General features: G+C 42.7%; 1 protein-coding gene across 6 annotated transcripts in view; it reads left to right on the top strand.

The window, feature by feature from the left end:
* The window catches only part of SH3KBP1 (SH3 domain containing kinase binding protein 1), a 255,819-nt gene that overhangs the window by 163,081 nt on the left and 79,602 nt on the right, over nucleotides 1–13,136 (top strand). For all 6 annotated transcript variants that reach the window (XM_032475869.1, XM_032475870.1, XM_006194204.2 and 3 more), the window contains 2 exons: nucleotides 253–328; nucleotides 12,913–13,007. In XM_032475869.1, the coding sequence (XP_032331760.1) occupies nucleotides 253–328; nucleotides 12,913–13,007 (171 nt within the window). The remainder of the gene's footprint in view (nucleotides 1–252; nucleotides 329–12,912; nucleotides 13,008–13,136) is intronic.

Here is a 13,136-nt window from a genome sequence, read left to right as displayed (position 1 = left end):
AATGGGGATAAAAGGTACGGAGTGCCTGCAAGTATAAAGCCCTTTTTACCTGGTTTTCCCACTTATTTCTCACTGAGGTTCAGACCTGTTGAACCAGGGCAGCCAATACACAGAGCAGTACAGAAACTGAAGTGTACGCTTTTTAGGACCAGTTGTGAGCATTTCGTCATTATGATCTGGATTTTTTTTTAATCCTCTGCTTAATGGAGAGAATCATCTTGATAAGTAAAATCCTCTTTTTTCCCCCCTCAGACTATTGGCAAGAAGTTACCTCCAACGACAGCTACTCCAGACTCGTCAAAAACAGAAATGGACAGCAGGACAAAGAGTGAGTTTCCTCTTTATTTTATGTTTGAAAGCAGCGAAGGGTTTTCTAATCATTGACACGCTTTTGAAACATCCTTACATAATCTTAATGGCTTTTTAAAGCACACTGGAAAAAATGCACAAATATGTTTCATTAGGTCCTACCATTGGGTGGATGGGGTGGAGGGACAAGTTAGATTAGTTTGATGGAACAAGGTTCTCTCCTGCCATATATAGCTCACCCACATGCCGAGCCAGGGCTTATCCGTGTCTACCCGGAGCAGTTTGCATAGTTCAGGAGGCAGGAAGATTCTAGAGAATGGCAACTCAAGCAATTTAAGGATTCACAAGCCTTTGAGTCAGAGAGGCCTTATCTTGCAGCCTAACCACTCAACCAACACTCCCACAGCTTGACGTCCTTCGAGCCTCCTCAGCACATCTCTGCTTGAATCCCTCCAGATCAGATGCCTTTCTTCTCTTGAGCCACGTATGCACTTTCTGTAATTTTTACCCAGGAGTTGTAGTCTCTGGATCTCTAGTGATGTTAGCCCATTTTTCCCCTAACAGTCTTAAGCTTTTTAGGACAATTGTCTCCCCAAACCTGCCCAATGGTTAGTATTCTTGATTCTAGAGTTGCCAGATAAAATATGGGATACCCAGTTACATTTGAATTTCAGATAAATAATGAGCAAATTCTTGGTTATGAGTATGTCCCATGCAATATGGGTTGTTTATCTGAAATTCAAATGTAGCTGGACATCCTGTGTTTGTATTCGCTAAATCTGGCAATTCTCCAATTCCTTTAGTCATTCTTCTAATAACTGGAATGTTCTGAACGTGCTCTAGTCAGAAACAAGGACTTCAATTCCTTCTAGGGATTTTACTTTCTTTTTTTTTTTTCAGCTCCAGCTTTCCTTACGAGGATAGCGTGGACAGAGTATTAATCTAGTTTGGGAAGGCAAAGATTGAGGGAAGATGTATCGTGTGTATGTAATTATGATTAATGTAAGAGCAGCCATAGATTTATTCTTTTAATTGCAAAAAAACTTACCAGGAACTCCTTTTGCAGTGCCAAACAGGTAGTTTTGAGATCAAATAAGGAATACTGCCTTAGACATAAGAAAATGAATTTCCGGGACTTGCCAAGCCAAAAATGGTGGTTTAGATAAAGAAGTTCATGGGTGATACCAATGCAGCTGCTCGAGCACTGTCTTAATGTTTAAGGGTCAGATGAGGTCTGTATGCTTTTTACCTGTTGATGGTACAATCAGACTCCAGATAATAGGCAGAAAGCACAGTAGTCTAATGATCTAATCCAGCAGTTCTCAAACTTGAGTGTGCCCCAGAATCACCTGGAGAGCTGTGCCCTACCTCCAGTATTTCTTGGCCAGTAGGTCTGGGGTAGGACCTGAAATTTTGCTTTTCCAACAAATTCCCGGGTGCATCCGCTGCTCCTGCACTAGGGCCCACACTTCAAGAACCACTGTTTTGAGCTTATAGATGGTCCTAAAAAGAAACTGGTCCTGCATTTATTCATATGGGTTGTAGGCTTAACATGCCAAACTTGCCTTTATTTTTTCTTTTTTTTTTTTTTTTTCTTTTTTTTTTGGAGGTAGGGTAGGGAGGTAATTAGATTTGTTGATTGATTGATTTAATGGAGGTGCTGGGGATTGAACCCAGGACCTCCTGTATGCTAAGCACACACTCTACCACTGAGCTATGCCCTCCCTCCAAAACCTGCCTTTAGACACTAAAACCTTCAAGATTCTTGGAAGAGTCCTAAAATTTTTTTTTCAAGAATTACAAGTTAAACCATTTCTGATAACATTTTCTCGTGTTGGCCAATAGCCTGTCCTTTCCATTCAGCTGCTGCTTCTGGAGTTCTGGCTATTGACAAGCTTATAAATGATCTGGGTTATAAGGCAAGTTGCTAGAGTGGGGGATGGGCAGGAGGTGGGGAAGACATGTCAAACCCCAAAGGTAATTGGAATGTGGTCCCTGGGATAGTCCATCCTCATGACATGTGACAACCAGCGGTCTTCACCAGCCTCACTCATGTTTGCAGAAATAATCATCTGAGAACTAGGGAAATTTTTCTTTAATGGAAAAGAGTTTCAATAGAAGTGAAATAGAAATTCCCTATAGATTGTTCCTCTCTCTGCAGAGTAAATAGAACCTTGCATGACTTGTGAGTTGCTTTGGGGGCAGGCTGAGCAGGAGGGACCTGAGAGTCACTTGTAAGGATGTGGCACAAAACAACAGTCTGCAGGGCATGCTGAAATGACTAATCCTTGGGCCTCAAGAACTGGCCTTCAGATAAGAGCATGTTCTTGCTGGGTTTTTTTTCCACCCTCTGTAATGTCTGCAGGCAAGAGACTCAAGTCATTTTTGGAAGGATTAGGCGGTGGGGTTGGAGGCAATTAGCTGTGTTTTACAGCACTGCTGGCCAGTAGAAATACTATGGGAACCACATACATGATTTTATATTTTCTGGCCACATTTAAAAAAAAAAAAGAAAAACAGGTTTAAAAAAACAGGTATACTTAATTTAAATATATTTCTTTAACTCAGTAATCCAAAGTATTATCCTTTCAATATGTAACCCACATAAAGTTATCAAATGAGATGCTTTCATTCTTTTTTCATATGCTTCTTCCCTATCCAGCGTGTATTTTCCCTGTATTCTGCAGCTCAACTTGGACGAGCTGCATTTTGAATGCCCAGTAGCCATATGTGCCTAGCAGCCACCATATTGGACAGCGTAGTTTGAAAGTAATTCTGGGATCTAAGATGGGCTTCCCAGGCCTGGATATTAATACAGTTCTGAATGCTCAGCTCCCTTGAGCCTGTAGGAGGATCCTGACTCAGCCCAAGCTTGGTTCAGTCCTACAAGGATCTGTTAACTACGTCCATCTCCAGATGCATCACAGAGTAGGGGCAGGTTGTTAATAAAGAGTGGTTTTACAGGGTGGGTGGTGTTTTACAGGGTTTTGGCCAAGAGTCAGGAAGCACAGGTTCTGGGACTAGCTCTGTTATTAGCTAGCTATGTGACCTTGGGCAAATCATTTTATTTCTCTGGCCTCTCTTTTCATTGTCTGCATTGTTTGTGAAGTCAGAGGGTTGTACTAGAGAGAAGCCCTAAGGTTTCTCCCAGCATCTTCACTCTCTGATTGAATTCCAAAAGCTTCACAATTTAGAGTGAGAGTTTTCTGTATTCAGAAGACTTGATCAGCCAGTGGGAAAGACAAAAGAAAGAGGTGAACAATTCAGTAGAATATAAGATGTCATTTGGCATAGATGTCTCAGGTATAAATCTGTATGTAAGCAGGGAAGTAGGTCAGGCCGAATTATCACTGTCAGCGAAGCCTTGAAAGATGTTTATTGACAGACATTTTTCGTGGACCCAGAGCAAGAATTTCTGAAGTTTAATCTCTTCCCTCCCACACTCTCTGCCTTTCATTGTAAAGAGCAAATTCTGTGGTGTTTGTTCTCCCATGATTTCCACCAGGCATCCAAGTTCACTAAAAAGTCCCCTCCATTTGGAACCTTTCACTGCTTCTGGAATTTGATGCAACACCCAAGTTCAGGTGGAAGGACATGGAGTGCTGACCCACTATCAGAAATGGCCATGAGCTTGGTGACAGCACCATCTCCTTCCTTCTGGTTGGAAGTCACACGTGTAACAAAAATTGCCCAGAGGTACAGAGGAGAGAAGTCCCTTCCCGCCAGGCTGGCTCCTTAGCACACTAAAATACGAGTCCACGTCACAAGTACGAGTTCTGATGATTCAAAAAATGGTCATGTGAATTGGTATCTTCTGAGAGAAAGTGAAACTCAGCTGATCAGGATTTATTTAAACAGCTCACATCATCTCCCCTCCCCCAATAAAGCTTTTATGATATTGAAATTCATCTGAAATGCATGCTGTGGAACAGATTGCCATAATTTTCATAACAAGAGGAAAACTGTCTAAATATTCATCAATGAAGTGCCCCAAGGTTCCTCCAGCCTGCCACATCTGGAGTTCCCCTCTTTCTTACTACAATTGGTGCAGATTTGTGGCCTCCGTGAGATTAAAAAAAATAGCCTGGAGAAAGGATTATTTAGCATCTTCCTGAACAAACAGTTCAGTCTTAGAGATTCACAGGATCATGGGAGCAGGTGGGTTAGAGAAAAAATCATCCTTTACTGAATTTGTACAAAGGCAGGTCAGGCTTCTGAATACATGATAATGGGGGGCAAAGGCTAAATGTTCCCTGCTTAACCTCCCCCCACGTTATCACCAGTCACCTCTACCACCTTTCTGATCACTTTGGCATTTGACTCGCTTCTTAGGAGTTGTCCCCTGTGATAGTGACACATAGTGCCTCGTGGCTGTAATTGGTCCCTCACGGTGGGGACTGTGTCTTCTACTCCATCTCCCCACCATACAGTCCAGAAAGGTCCCATGGGCTCACTGGCACTGACAGCAGTGGTGACTGAGCAAGTGGAGAATTCAAAATGACTTGCAATTTACCAGGCTCTGTCTCAGAGTCTTGTAAAAGCAGCATGGTAGCCACAGATCTCTTTTCCCAAATGCACAGTCACCAGAAGGAAAAGAACACACTTGTTCACATAAGACCCTGGAGCGTATTTTGGATTTTTGGTGGGTCAGCAGTAGTTGGTCTGTGGGGCTTGACAGACCCTTTGTTCTTTCCAGCCACAGCTCCAGCCCAGTCAGCCTGAGTGCCAGGGGCAAACCAGGCTTGTCTGACACAGTCAGGCTTAGGGGTTTATTGCAACGAGGAGGTTGCACTGGAGGCCCTGTGGAGTGTTGCACCAAACAAAAGAAAAAAGAGCAGTTACAGATTTGGAGGAGAGGTGAAACTGAGTGAAATGTAAATGAAGCAGCAGTGGTTTGGGAGGGTCAAAGCAAAACGGGGCTGTGTGAATGGGAAAATCGAGTCTGGTCTGTGAGCTGGACCCAGGTCTTGTTTCTTTGGGAACCACTGAGTTAAGACAGATGTGTGGGGCTGTGTCCAGAACCCCTTATATGAGGCCCTGCACGTGTGCAGGGAACCAAGGCTTCTTTTCTGTGTCAAAGTGACTTGTTTCTTGGAACTCATTCTTACTGATACAATATAGGAAAGCAAAGCTTCTGATAGTCTGTGGTCTTAGAGGACAGACTTTTCCAGGGAATAGGAAAGCGGTAGTCACCCAGAGAAGGCGGTTGCTAGGACTCTTTCCAGCTGTAGCGTGTGCTTGGGAGAGATACTATTTCCGGTTCATTTTGCATCTGGCTGTATCCGAATTTGTGTCCGCATTTGTGGATTTTTACTTTCTCAGTTTGAGCTAATTTTGACTTGCTCACCACATGTCTGAATAGGAGAAAAAAAGGGTCATATTCTTTATGTTGGTTTTTTTCCACAGCCTTAACCTGGGAACTCTTTTCAGCTATTTTGCCAGGATAGATGTTTTTGCTCACTTATCCTCCCCAAAGCTTACTCACCCCTGGGCTTGGGAATTTAGGTACATCCAATGTGAAACGTTTCCTACACAGTGCTTTAGCGCCTCCCACACATGATGTGAATTCAAGCCCCTAGGCTGGGTGTCTCTGGGGTCCCCACTCTCCCTGGGAGGTATCTTTCCTCAGGTGACCCCAACACAGACCTTGCTGTCCAGATTCAGAGTGGGAGGGGCGGGGGTCTTCCTGTGAGGGTTCCCCACCTACCCATGCTGCAGATGACCTAGATTTCAAACCTAGTCCTCTGGGAAGGAAAAAGCAAACTCCGTTTCTGCTAGCCTGGTGGATTTCCTTCCTGCCAAAGACTCAGAGCTTCTCGTCATCTGAGCGGGAGAAAGTGCCTTTGAGAGGAGCCGTGATTGCTCCACACTACAGAACAGAAAGGCATCCTTTGCTCATCAGATTTTTATTGCTTTAAATTTTTTTCCCTCTTTTTAAAGGGGGAGAATAAAAAGTAGCATAAATCATAGTGGTGAAATAATTTGAAAGTCACATTCCCAGCAGCATCCAGGACCAGAAGTGGTCAATGTGGTTTGGGGTCATGGTCAGCTTTTTCATGAAGGAAGATGTTGGACTGGAGATGACAACGTAATGATGAACGTGTTGTGTTTCATTTTCCTGTCTGAATCTAAGTGTAGACCAGAGTTTTTCCACCTTGGCCCTCTTAACATTTAGACTAGATCGTTCTTTGTTGTGGGGCTATCTTGGGTCCATTGTAGAATGTTTAGCAGAGTCCTGGCTTCTAACCACTAGATGTCAATGACACTTACCACCTCCTCCCCCCCCCCCAGGTTGTGACAACCATAAATGTCTCCAAGCATTGCCAGTGTCTCCTGGGAAGCAAACTTAACCCAGCTGTGAACCACTGGTGTAGATGGTAGTAAGTTCCGGGAGGGCACCACTGCATCTCTGCTGTCGGGCGCACACTGGACAGTCAGTTAATATTTATTAAACACATGACAGGCCTCATATTCATCCCCTCCTCACTCTCCCTGAGTCCTCAGACTGACCCAGAACTGCATTTCCCATTCAAATCTCTCATACAGCACACGCCGCCTTGGCACCGCCGCCACACTGGTTCACCGTCCAGGTCTCCACAGTTGCTCCTTCCTAGCATTGAGTCTTTGCTAGATGTGGCTCTCACAGTGCAGCCCCTAGACCAGCAGCATCAGCATCCCTGGGAACTTGTTAGAGATGCAAATCCCCAGGCGGCGCCCCAGCCCTGTGGAATCGGAAACCCTGGGGGTTCTGTTTTGACAAGTCCTCCACCTAAAGCCACTGGCCACTCAAGCGTGAGGGCCACTGACCTAGACTCAGGATGCTTAAGCATCCCTGCTGCTGAGACTTACCAGGGGGCTGGTATAGTAGGTGGTTCTTGCTCCCACCTCAGATCTGATGATTGGGATACCCTGGGAAGGCATAGAAGAAACAGGTGCCCCGAGTCATTGGAATGCTTGGGAGACACTCCTGCTCCTTCCTTCTCTACTCACAGTCCTAGAGCACTGTACAGGCAGGGCCCGGCGCCATCTTCCTCTTCCAAGAAGGGACCCTGAGTCTCTTTGGGAAGTAATTTCCCCATTTCTGAATCTCTGATCCTTTAAGCTGAACACATCTGTCTCATCCTCTCCTCACTGTTGCCTTGTCCAGAGCTCTGTGTATACACACCTTCTTTCCTGTCCTTGATTATAAGCTAGCTCCTTCAGAACCAGATACTAGTCTTATTTAACTTATTCACTTTTCCCCAGAACATGGTAGAAGTCAACACCCTTATTGCAATTCCAAAATACAAAAAGCTCAGAAAACTGAAAGGTTTTATCACTCCTTGGGTGAGAAAACTTGTTCTGGACTAACATGTATCTAGGTATAGTCCTTATTTATCCCACTTGGGGTGACAAATCACCTATTTGCTGCAAAATTTTAATTTGATGGTTGGGTGCAGCCCTAGACCCCACCTGGGGATGTGACATATTATGTAGAATGTGCAATGTATTTCCTTCTAAAATCTGAAAAATTCTGTCCTCAGGGCTTCTGGATAAGGGACTATGTCTCAGATAATATTTGTCAGTTTAATGAAAGAATTTTCAGATTTTCATGTGGGTGGAAGTAGACATCGCCAAGCTTGATATTTTTGTTTGAGTGTCCCAAAGGAAGAGAAAATTTCCAAATCTAGGCATGACCTGGTACTTTTCACCCCTGCTGAAAGTTCTGGAAGGCTTCCTACCAGACTTTGTGACACATGGGATTTTGATCTTTAAGTCCTAAATTGAACCCAAAAAACTGCCCTAGATTTAACATTATTTCCTTGGTGTGTGTGTGTGTGTATGTTCTCTTTGCTGATGTGTTTATTCTGTTTCTTCTGCTTTTTTTAAGTGGAGGGTATTTTTTAAAGTTTGTTTGTTTATTTTTTATATGAATAGATTATAAAACCAGCTGAAGGGAGTCATGAGATGTGGGCATGTGAGTTCAGTTCTTTAAACTGTCTGTTTTTAATCTCATGTAAATTGCTTGAAATTTAGAGATTGACATAATGGGGTTTTTTTTGAGGGGGTGTGAATTACGACTGGACTTCTTGGTGTTTCTTGAAATTGGAATGCCTATCGTTATTTAGTAAGGGGCTCTTAACTGGGATATGGACAAGAGTTTCAGGGTCCTCGAACCTTCTGATACTGTGCACCACATTTTCTTTGCACCTTTAAATGTGTCTAAATTTTTTTCCCTTTTTCTAGAAAGAGAGAGTCATTGCTTTTTATCAGATTCTTAAAGGACTCTACAACACAAAAAGCTGAAGAACTGACTTAAGATTTCAGTCTTATGCTAATTTATTAGTATTTTTAAATCTAAAGAAAAAATAGAGACAAAATCATCTTAATCACTGGATAAATTGTGCCTCTATTTCTTTATGTGCATGTGTATTCATTCCTATTTGATCTTGGACTAATTAAATCCATCTAATTGATGAATAGATGGAAAATGCCTGCCTCTAAAAATTAATTTCAGTCCTTTCCTCTCCATCTCTGTCTGCTACTCATTTAAAATGTATAATCTTCCCACGTTCAAAAAGGATTTGGACTTATATTCTTCTCTCAGGACATATCAAATGCCGCCTCTTTTGTGAGCTCTCTCCTGAGTGCAGTCTTGCCTTTCTCTGCAACCCCGTGACAGTGCTCCATCACAGCCAGTTGATGCTTATTCGTGTATCTGTCTTTTCTTACTGTCCTTCTTCTCCCCTGGCCTTTCTCTAGGCATTAGGTTGTCACTTCCATGTGGGGGTGGGAGGGGGTGGTTGGTCTGACTTGTATATCACAGGCCCAAGAACTGACAATATCTTTTTCATGGTGATGACTCAATAAATGTTTGAATTAAAGTAGGGTACATCTCTTTGTTCCATATACTATACAATTAAAATCACTGTCTCAGAGTTAATAAATTTTTTTGGCATACGAATTTATTTTTGAGTAACTTAAAATCATTGGTATATCCAAACCAACATAGTGTTCTGATTTTCCAATACTGCTGCATTAGAGCCCCCATGCCTCAGGAGTAAAACCAAATTCTTATTTTCAAGTGTATCATAATAACTTCAAATGTGAGGTCAATAGTTGTCATGTTTGGTCAGGAAGGAGTTTCTGAGTTACAGGCCTTGTGACCAGAGCCCTGATATGGCAGAGCCGGCAGGGGCATCGGGCTAGCCCAGTGTGTTCCTTGACACCTCCAGCACTTCACTGGGATGTTTCTGGGGCCCTGGGTGGGAGATGGGCCAGCCTCACTCTCAGATTTAACCAGAGCAGCTCAGTTTTTAGTTGTTTTATATTAGTGTTCTGGAATAAGTTTCAATTTGCCAAAAGCGTCCTGCTGAAATTACCCACTCTCTCCTCTTGGCCCTCCTTGGCTGGCCTCTCGTACACCTGAGGACGTGAGGTCCAGAGCTGCAGTGTGAAGGCCTCAGGTCGTGTGGTTGGGAATGACCAGGTGGGACCAAACCCAGTCTCGACTGTCCTGACCTCTAGCCCAGAATCCTCTCTCTCTACTTTGCCGTTCCTCAGATTTTCCTCCGCTTTATAGGTGTTGCCATAGACCATCTAGAAACACTGAGTGGGCGCTGTGTCAGGTTCTGGGGACACGAAGAGGGGCTGGCATGCCGTGTGAACTTACTTCGTGGAGAGAAGTAGTTGACAGACGGTAGCCACTAGCCCCAGTATCTCCTCCTATTATCTAAAATTGGTTTTTTCTAGGTAATTTTGTGTCTAATGCCTCACATATAAACAGCATAGTGACGTGGTGGGAGTGTTCTAAACCTGGGTTATGGGGATGGTCACATAACTATAAATTTATTAAAGCTCTTCAAACCGCACAACTAAAATGTGTGAATTTTATGGTTTATAAATTATATGTCATTCAAGCTGTTTTTTACAAAAGGCAGAGGGACACCTGCCCTTCTTTAGCTGATGGGGAAGCTGTGGGCATAAAACATAATGGCCCCGGGAAATTTTAAAGGCATGCTAGTACTTGTGTTTTCTCACTATGTCGGTTACAAGTCAATTCCAAGGTCATTTATTGACCTACTACAGGGTCGGGTCTTGAGATAGCAAGGGAAGCGTTGGGGAAAAAGGGAATGACAGAGGTACATAAGAAGAGGGGTTTGGGTGGGGAGGCAGATTATAGTCAGGTGTTTCAGAAGAAGTTGCTGGAAGTGTCCTCTTCCTTCTACTGAGTTCCTTCATGTCACGGAGCTTTCTCCTTTGAGTGATAAATACCTGTCTGACCACAAAGTAATGATAAGCAAGAGAGTTTTGTTAAGTCAGATAACAAGAAATCCAAAGATAGGCCCCTTGAAGTTGGTTATTTTGACAGACATCTCAAAAGTTTCAGGGCTTAGGCTCACCTTCTCTTTGATTTTCTTGGCTTTCCTCTCGTGGTTGAAATATGGCCGTGATAGCGCCAAACATTGTACTGTCTTCCAACAAGGATGAAACAATGTTAAAAGCAAAAGGGCAGGGGCAACTATTTCCCTCATGTTTCTTTTTTCATCTGGGAACAAAATCCAACAGCCCTCCCTCCCACCAGCATATTTCCTCTCACATCTCATTGGCTGAAAGTAGATCACATGCTCACCCCTCAACCAAGCACCAGCAAAGGGGAATAAAATTAATACTAGTTGCCTAGAGTACTTTACTCATCCCTAGGTCTGTGGGAGGGTTCCCTATTCCTGAGTATAATGCCTGAACAAATTAGGATTCTATGAACTGGGAAGAAAATGGTAATGGTGGCTGGGAAGTTAACTAATGGTGTCTGCCACACTTTGTTAACTTTTTTGGATGGAAAGGAATAGAAACATGACTTGTTCCTTTTTCTTTGATGGTCATGGGTGTCTTATCTTCTGTGTAAAACGTCTCCATGACTTTGATCCAACAAATTATTCTTCAAGCCAGGACTCTGCAGGGAAGTTCTTCAATAATACTGTGTTTATATCAGTGTTATTGTAAGTTTTGAAGTTGGGTAGTCATATTTCACTAGCACAGTCAATAGGAAAATTGGGAAGGAGCTGTCATTATCCAATTTAAAGATGCTTAACTTTTCCCCCCTCCCTTTAGAACATTTGCCAATTCAGAATTTGGGAGATTTGCGATAACTTAAGAGACGTGGAACGTTGGTTAACTATGTGGGCTTAGGAATATTTGTGCAGATTGGTATTGGTGGCATTTAGAACTTAACTCTTAGTGTGAGTTAAGGAACAAAAGGCATCAGCTTCCCAGAGCACCTAAGACAGGAGGTTTCTAGCACCAGGACAGGGGATGTAACTGATACCTTCAAGCCATTGGGCAGAAAACAAAAACATCTGTAAACAAAGTAAGTCCCTCTCTTTCCCTTTCCCTTTCCCCCTTCCTCTCTCCTCCCCTCCCTACTCTCTGTCCCAACCCTAGACCACAGTGTGTCTGTATTACAGATTTCTTATTGCCTTGATTTTATATATCACTCTCTTTTATTGATGTGACATTAACTATAATTTTACAAAACCCACATTTTAGTGATAAAAATTGTACTAGGGACAATATAATTGATACTTACGTACATAGCTCTAGGCTATAATCTATCTGCAGGAACTGGCCTAATCCTTGGGAAATATCTCAGGCCATTCAAAACCATTACAGTTGTTGACGTTGATGCAGAATAATAAATACCTGTCCCAGTAGAGACTCATTCTCTTGAATTTTTCTTTCCACCTTCCTTCCTGAGTCATTAAACCTGTTTTCTAAGTTTTAATTTCCCAAATACCTTACACACATTTGCACTGTCATCTAAACTGGTGCTTTTGTGTAAATAGAGAAGATTTAACACCAGGTAGACTTTCAAAAGCATATAATTCAGGACAGATTTGAATGGATTGTGAGTGGCCTTAGTGTTTTTGTCTCTTTGGTGAAAGCTGGTGCATTTCCTTGCTGACGAACAGCCCCATTTCTGAGTAGGCAGCTTCCCACAGAGACCTTGGGACAGATATGAAAAGTTCACCCCGTGGACACTTGTGTGTAAAGAGCATTTGGTCAGTATATGTTGGCCGTCTCTGGTTGACACATGTTCACATACAGCTACGTTCACATCTGTCTCTTAAGACGGACCATAATGGAGCCTTTTTCATCCTTTTGAGTAATGCCTCGGCTTTGTAACATATACAGCTACCCCATTTCTGATTTAGTGGTGTGTGGAAGGAGGCAGTGAGCACAAAATTTAAGCTTTTTGCTCTTTGTAGATTAAGTCTGCTTATGTGTGTGCCTGAAGAACATATTAAATGGTGTAAAAAATAAAGAGAATATAAAAATACACATCTGTTTTCCCGAGAACAAGGAAACCTTTTTGCTCTTCTGCCTGAGAGAGGCAAAGCAGGCTTTCATGATGTCATGATTTGTGAGGGAAAAAATGAGAATACATGTGCATGAACCAAAAATGAGCAAGGTTAGGTTGTGTTCTGAGGGTGACCCTTCTTTCTTTATGCAGTAGTTATGTCCTGTCCATTAAGTGTGCTTTTCTCTGAAGGTAATGTGAACATCTAATGGGCCAGCTCATCAGAGAAAGAATTTTAAAGGTTGTGTTTTCTTTTCTTCTTACAGCCAAGGATTACTGCAAAGTAATTTTTCCGTATGAGGCACAGAATGACGATGAATTGACAATCAAAGAAGGAGATATAGTCACACTCATCAATAAGGTAAAGAAAGGTTCCTTCCTGCCTTCTAAACCATGAACTGCTTTGAGGTGTTGGTTGGATAGTACCAGCTTATGTTTAGCCCCTGAAACACTTGATTTTCGTGGTCCTAAACTCCCAAGGAAGAATCTC

This window comes from Camelus ferus, chromosome X, assembly GCF_009834535.1.
Source record: "Camelus ferus isolate YT-003-E chromosome X, BCGSAC_Cfer_1.0, whole genome shotgun sequence".
Classification (NCBI taxonomy): domain Eukaryota; kingdom Metazoa; phylum Chordata; class Mammalia; order Artiodactyla; family Camelidae; genus Camelus; species Camelus ferus.
The sequence above is the reverse complement of the archived record's forward strand: the minus strand, read 5'-3'. Positions and strand labels throughout refer to the sequence as shown.